At 41.1% G+C, this 7,761-nt stretch overlaps 1 protein-coding gene across 1 annotated transcript; it reads left to right on the forward strand.

The window, feature by feature from the left end:
- The first annotated feature begins 5,577 nt into the window (after positions 1-5,577).
- kcna10a (potassium voltage-gated channel, shaker-related subfamily, member 10a) lies at positions 5,578-7,293 on the forward strand. Its single transcript, XM_085345517.1, has one exon. The coding sequence runs from the start codon at positions 5,578-5,580 to the stop codon at positions 7,291-7,293; it is 1,716 nt and encodes a 571-aa protein (XP_085201643.1).
- The last annotated feature ends 468 nt before the right edge of the window (positions 7,294-7,761 follow it).

A 7,761-nucleotide genomic window follows, 5' to 3' on the forward strand; every position in this document is an offset into this window, starting at 1 on the left:
CAGCCCATTGGTCATTCAGTGGTGCTGGTTTCAGTCATTGTGCAAAAAACCTATAGGGCATAGGCCAAAAGGAGTGATGTTATTCATAGATTGAACGCTGAAAAAGTGGGTGTAACTAGGAAGTGGAGTGGCAGTGAGCAGTCCACAAGGCGGAGACATGTGTTTTCCCTCTTTGTAACTTCGGTCTTCTCCACAGCAGACTGAAGGACCAACAATGGCACAAATAAGAATTCTGATAGTGCCTCCTGGTGGCAATACACAGCTAGAGCATCTGCAAAGCAGTGCATGCATCAGTTTACAACTAGGTCAGTCCCTTCAACAAATACAAAAACCTGCTAATTAGTGTGAAGTAACACACCAATAAAAAGCTAAATTATCACTCACCAAAAGTGGAGCACGAGGTCTATGACGGACTCTCCAGTTTGTATAGTTAACTGTATAGTCATACATATAATTTGGGGGAAATGATTTTCTTTCACAGTTTGCTTTTGGGATCTCAAACTTATTTTAATTTAAATAAAAGGAATAATAACACGCGCTCAGGTTTTAAAGTGGGCTGAATGGTGCTTTTGTTGTCCATAAGTTGTGGTCAGCATATAGTTAACAAAAGAGGAGGAAGCATAAAGGGAATACATTTTTTTTAAGTGGCAGGTAATTGCAAATGCAACTTTTCAAACTGAAAACTTGCATTTGCTGCGCCACACCACTACAACAATCTTTTATTTTTACATTAATGTCGCACAAGGTTCAGTTTCTTTTGCACAAAAAGTAGCTGGTAGAAATGTTCTTTAAAGAGCTGCTTTTTACTTTTTTACTTTGAGCCATTTGAGTATCTCTTTTACTTGAGTAAAGAAGTGGAGTACTTTTTTTACACAAGTATCTGTACTTTTGCCACCTTTGGAAATAAAACTCTACAACCAAGTAACAGAAAGGGAACTTAGTCGTAGCATTCTGGAGCCCATGTAGTTGCTAAAGAGAAAATGTAAATTTTCTCAATTTAACAATTTGATATCTTTTCTATTGTGAATAAAATGATTGCATCATGTTTTACTACAGAATCACAACATTTTTGGAGATTCTTAAGACACCATCCATACAGAATTTATTCAGTTTTCTGTGTGAGCGATAAGGAAATGTGAATTTAGAATAGGCGACTCCAGGGGCAGTGTGTGTGTGTGTGTGTGTGTGTGTGTGTGTGTGTGTGTGTGTGTGTGTGTGTGTGTGTGTGTGAACTCACTGGTATCTGTGTTAATCTGACGGAAGAGATCCCTCAGCTTATAGCACTGAGCTGCTCAGCCTGCATTAATCTTCTTAATAGGGTCAAAACTCTGATCCAAAAGTATCATCTAATGCCTTCACACAGCCAGAGACCACCCCACCAACCTCATCCCAGGAGCATAACACAGGGTCCATCATGCAAGGTCAACCATACTTACTGGGCCTTAAAGGAAGAGAGTGCTTTATGCTAGTTCTTCACACACAAAGGGAAGTTAACAGGAATTAGTGCACACTGGTGAGCAAACATCTGTGCTCAGCTGTAAATTTATTCTTGTGATCACAAATGTTCTTCAGTAAAGCGCAGTTTGTGTCAAAGCCTACAATGCATCATTTAGAGGAGATACATTTCAATTAGTTTACAGGAATTAAGTGGAATTGAAACAACTTTTAACAAAGTGTAAATCTTGCATTTTGTTTTAATAGTTTTTACTACATATTATTTTATTCCGATGTTTAGATTTGGACAAAGCTGTTAAAACAGACCCAATTTGCTGGAAATGAGTTGGCGAGTACATTTGAGAGAGCCCCCATGACTTGTCACGCTGTGCATGTGTGAAGGTTACATTTTGCTTCAGTTTTCCTGAATAAGTTGATATTGTTTTGTGGAAACACTGCATGTGTCTCACACATGTTCAGTGACTGTGGCTCGTATAGCATACACTCGTTTTTATTAAAACAGAAACATTTCACCAAATGAACGCAGCTCTCAAAGTTAAATGTTGGACATAAATATACATGTTTTTTCATCTGACCAGCAAAGGATTGGGTTGCAATTAAGCCAGATCGGCCTTGACATCTGTTCATGTTTACACACATGTGAAAAAGTCACGAGGGATAGCTTACTTAAAGTTACTGCTCATTGCAACATGCATGACCATAGCTTGGATGTAAATCCCTGTGCTGTCTCTCTGTTGTGTGCTGGGCTTTCCAGTGAGCATTAAAGGATCATATGTAACAAGGACTTGTGAGTTTTTCTCAACATGATATCCTGAATATTAATAGCATGGTAAAAATGGTTACCCACCATGCATTAACATTGGCCCATATGAAACCTTTGTTTTACGATGTCCTGTCATAGTCAGGGACACAAGATATTTTGTTTTCACTGTTCTGTATATTTGAAGTATTTATCACTTCCATTTCCATTAAATATTTGTTCATTTATTGTCTATTTTTCTTTTTTACTACCGGTAGTTTTTGAGCTATAAGCACATATGTCCTATTTTTTTTCCCCACAAATGCTGGGATATGTAATACAGAATGCTAGAGTGAAAAAACATAGTTACATTAGTATTGAAGCAGTGAGCGTTGCAGAGTTGGCAGTGGGAGATGGAAGGCTGTGCTGGTTGAGAATGGAGGCTTTGGTTTCTCTGCCCTTGTCACTCTGTCATCACTCTTTCTACTCCTCTGATGTCGAACATGTGAGAGTTGCTAAAAATCAATTATTGATTGTGATAGTGTAAGTAACTCAGATATGGGTACGACCTGTGTGTGTGTTTGTGTACCGGTTTTCCTATCTTAGTGGGGACCAAATCTGAAATTTTACTTAAAACTTACTTAAATTTGAGTTTGAAGGCATTTTTCACACTCAAAATGTGGTTTTACAGTCAAGGTTACAACTGGGTTATGGTTAGGTTTAGGGAAAGGGTTAGAGTTAGGCATGCAATTTGGATGGTTAATATCAATGAGATGTCCCCACGAGGATAGCAACAACAGACGTGTGTGTGTGTGTGTGTGTGTGTGTGTGTGTGTGTGTGTGTGTGTGTGTGTGTGTGTGTGTGTGTGGCCCAAGTCAAGCATGGAGAAATCTGAGGATCTAATTGCAATGTTCCACTCTAGAAAGCTTTGAGTACCTCACTCAGATTCCTGACAGACAACTTATGATATGCATGGTTTGGGAAACAATCTAACTCATGCATGCACACACAAACACACACACACACACATGCAAAATTAACAATATTGAGAATGAGTTTGCTTTCCACTGCTGACTTTGTTTTTCTGCGGTCGGTGTGTGTGTGTGTGTGTGTGTGTGTGTGTGTGTGTGTGTGTGTGTGTGTGTGTGTGTGTGTGTGTGTGTGTGTGTGTGTGTGCGCGCATCGTTATGCCTGTACCCTTTGCCGCAGCTCTAGTTTCTACTCAAGCATAAGGTTACCTAAAGTAGTCCATGAGAGGCTGACCATTCTGATCCCAAGTGAAAAGTTGGTAAAGCGGCTGGACTTGTGCAGGACCCTTTTTCTCTTACTCTTGTTTTTATTCTTTGATGCCGATGGTATAAAAACCTCTTGCAAAGGAAGGTAAAAGTTTGTTGCTTGTTTGATATGCTTTGTGTGAGTCTGTTTGGGAATATTGTTGCTATTGATTACTTTGTTCATTCCTCAACATTAAAGGGTCCGGGAAGCAGATTTGACTTTAGAGTGGTTGCAACATATTTAACTGTATATCATATGTCTTCCTTTAGATTCTACCCTGGTTTAGGAATAAACAGAATGCCAAACTGAGAAAATTGCCCTAATTTGTGCTTTGTGAATCAGTCATCTAATAATTTAGTGTGCAATAATGTAAATGAACACTATAAGTACATTTAGTTTGGGGCAGAAAACGTTGATAAAATGGTTTGGCAGGTCTATGTCAATGATTTCTGAGTATTAAGTTGACAGTTGAGCCTGATTTTCAGATTCTGTTTCAAGATCATTAGAAAGTCCCAATTGAGGAAACTGACCTTGTTCCAGTCAGGAGGTCTCAGGAGGAAATGAGACTTCCATTGTATGATTTACCAGTTTGTGTTTTTCATATCGTATGATTCAGCACATGATTTTAACATTTTGCAATCCTAAAGAATTATTTAGGCCTTGTTCATCCTTGTTTCATATTTTATTCCTGTGAAAGACAGTAGTCACCATGATGCTTTTCTGTGTCCCATTTCTTTGCCTGATTTTGATCGATCAGACTCCTTTTTTTTTGTCGGGGTCCTCTCTCATCATCCTGTCTATCCATCCACCCACCTATCAAGTCCCATTCTGTCTCATTGACACATTCCCTTTTTTTTGCAATGCTGTCCTCATCCCATCCACCCACATCCACTTCCCCAATAATTTTCATATCATCCTCGTTATTCTCGCTCTCTCTTTGTCTCCCAAGAGGATTGGTATCACTGGCTCTGGTTTTAGGTGGTGACTCATCTCTGGAGTCTTTAATTAAACATCTGCAGGCTTTAGCACCCATTCACACAGTTACACACATGCATGCACACCCACACACACACACCTATACAGTACAACCCCACACAGGCACACACACCGACAGGCACAAATACACCTTTCACACAACCTCACTATTTCATACTATGTGAATGCTGATGAAAAAACACACACAGGTAAATACAAATATAAAGAGCAAAGCTGGAACAGAGCTTATTTTTACAGCTAAGACCAAAGATATGGCACAGTGGAGTTTAAATGTGAGCCTTGGCGTCTGGTAGAAACTAGGCTCCTGCTATCACTGCACAGTCAGTTAATTATGCACTAATGTATGCAGAGTCCCAGTTACCTCGGACTGTCCTCCTTTCCTACAACCCTCGGGGTCATGACAGGTTGTGCAGCTCTCATCCCTTTTCTTTCATTTCAGGTTGTTTGTTAAAATAACTTCAGTGTCCAGTATATGCACTGGTTAGTATGTATTGCTAACTAGTATTACTTATTTAAAGGAATAGTAGTAAAGTTTATGTCAACAATTTGATAATGATTTGATCAGTCAGAGATATGTGAACATGTAAGGGTCAGGCCCTACTGTAGCTACCCTTGAGTTGCTCTCCTATTTAATGTCTGCTGTTTTCAAAGTTACATGACCCATCGCAGTGCCACTGCCACAGCAGGCAAAAGAAAGAACCAGCAAAGAATTTACTAGTTTTTGTTCTTTCTCTCCCCCATGTTCTAGCTGTATTGCTGGTAGATAACGTTGCTGGTTCCCAGTTTCTTTTCTTTTCATCTTAAACTATGTCTCTCACTTTCTGTTTCCAAATAATTCTCCAAGAAACTAGCATTTCTGTTTATCATATTCTAATGACCTGATGCTTGCCTTGGTGAGCTCTGCACAGCTAACAGAAACACACTGATAATCTTTGTCTCTCCTCTTCAACTCTACAGGAGCTGGATTTTTAAAAAACAAGTTGAAGGAGTTTTTGTATTTACGTCAGTCACACTGTAGCCTGAATGCTCTGCTACGCTGCTGGAGCTGCTGACTCTGGTGTGTGAACCTCCCATCTGTCAGTCTGTGTGTTGCACTGGCTGAACCAAAGCCATGGAGGTGGCCTTGGTAGACTTTGAGAGCCTGGATGACCTTGCTGGCAACCTTGGAGATGAGGTGGACACCTATGCTGATGAGACCACAGCTCTCACAGTGGACATGCCCCCAGAGCACAGCAGCCCAACCAGCAACTACCATCTAAGAGCCACAGACCTAACACCTACACCTTCCCACTGCAGCCCTATACCCCCATACATTTGGGAATCGACCTCCTCTTCACCCATTCCGCAGACACTTACAGTACCACAGTCCCCGACGATGCCAACTCCAACTAGAAAGGGGCGTAGCAGCTGTGCTAGCATGATCTCAAACTTTAAACTGCTGCTAAGCAGTGAGGGCAGCAAGGAAAGTGAGATGATCTTTAACCGGCTTGCTAAGGAGTGCTGTGAGGATCTCTTTGTTGATAAACGAGGCTTGGATGATGGAGATCAGAAAGTCATCATCAACATTGCCGGTCTTCGTTTTGAGACGCAGCTTAAAACACTGGACCAGTTTCCTGAGACACTTCTAGGGGACCCTTTGAAGAGGATGGAATACTTTGATCCAATGAGGAACGAGTACTTCTTTGATCGGAACAGACCCAGCTTTGATGGAATTTTATATTACTACCAGTCAGGAGGTAAAGTTAGGCGACCAGCTAACGTTCCCCTCGATGTGTTTGCAGATGAAATTCTGTTCTATGAGCTTGGAAACGAGGCTATGGAGCAGTTCAGAGAAGAAGAAGGATTCTTAAAAGACGTTGAGATTCCTCTTCCTAGTAATGATGTGTACAGACAATTCTGGCTGCTGTTTGAGTACCCAGAGAGCTCCAATGCAGCACGAGGTGTAGCGCTGGTGTCCGTCGTTGTCATCGTCATATCCATTATTATTTTCTGCATGGAAACACTACCAGAATTCAGAGATGAGACCGACCCAGTTGTGCCCACAGCTGTACAACCTTTTAACCAAACTGTGGGTCCGCCTGGTGTAAAGCCCACAACCTTCTCTGATCCTTTCTTCATCATTGAAACTGCCTGCATTGGTTGGTTTTTCTTTGAGCTGTGTGTGCGATTTGTGGTCTGCCCTAGCAAAAGAGAGTTTTTCCACAACCTCATGAACATTATTGACATCATATCTATCATCCCTTATTTTGTCACTGTGATTACAGAATTGGCCACAACTCCAGCAGAAAGCTCAGGGCAGAACATGTCTTTGGCCATTCTACGTATCATCCGCTTGGTGCGGGTGTTTCGTATATTCAAACTATCTCGTCACTCTAAAGGGCTCCAGATCCTGGGACAGACTCTGAAGGCCAGCATGCGTGAGCTCGGGTTGCTCATCTTTTTCCTCTTTATTGGAGTTATCCTTTTCTCCAGCGCTATCTACTTTGCTGAGGTAGACGAGCCAAATACAGTGTTTGCCAGCATACCTGATGGCTTCTGGTGGGCTGTTGTTACCATGACCACTGTAGGCTACGGAGACATGTGTCCCATTACCATGGGGGGTAAGATGGTGGGCACCTTGTGTGCCATTGCAGGTGTGCTGACTATTGCCTTGCCTGTTCCCGTCATTGTTTCCAACTTCAACTATTTCTACCATAGAGAGGCAGAAGCAGAGGACAAGTTGCCCTTGGCTGATGCTGTCGAGAAAGCCATAAAGGATACCACACAGGGTAGCAACACCTCGCTCAATAAAGCCAACGGGATCTGGCAGAGTGACAAAGGGAACTGACGTCAGAAGAACACTGTTCAATAGGAGGTGAAAGCAGTAAATATTAAATAGTCACTGTTACGAGTGGCCAGTTGGCTTCATTAGATCTGCACTGCACCTTGTGAAAAATATGTTTTTTAATTATAAACTGGTTGTACCACATTTACCTCTTTTTGTCCAATATGGAAATGACATTTTGAAAATGAGTTCCCCATATTAATGTTTAGGAATTCATGTTATTACGTTTCATGTTTAGGTTGCACACACCCGAGAAACGTTCTTCATTCTCGTGTGTGTCTAACAGATCCTTTTAAAGGAAACCTTCTGTTCATTGCATTGGCCAGTAATCCTAATGTTTACAACATGTTGTGATTTTGTCCTCGAGGATGTTTAACACAGCTTTCCAACAGCATTTTAATGGGCCATAAAGTATTAAACCATTTAAAGTTCATCTAAAGTAAAGAAAATTCTTAACTGTCACATTGTTAA

Source organism: Diplotaxodon limnothrissa, linkage group LG20, assembly GCF_057381915.1.
Source record: "Diplotaxodon limnothrissa isolate DT_005_m linkage group LG20, D_limnothrissa_male_GT1.1, whole genome shotgun sequence".
NCBI classification, from domain to species: domain Eukaryota; kingdom Metazoa; phylum Chordata; class Actinopteri; order Cichliformes; family Cichlidae; genus Diplotaxodon; species Diplotaxodon limnothrissa.

Bases quoted from the DNA above. Each gene is read 5' to 3' on its own strand.
- kcna10a (XM_085345517.1), top strand. From the start codon at position 5,578: ATGGAGGTGGCCTTGGTAGACTTTGAGAGCCTGGATGACCTTGCTGGC.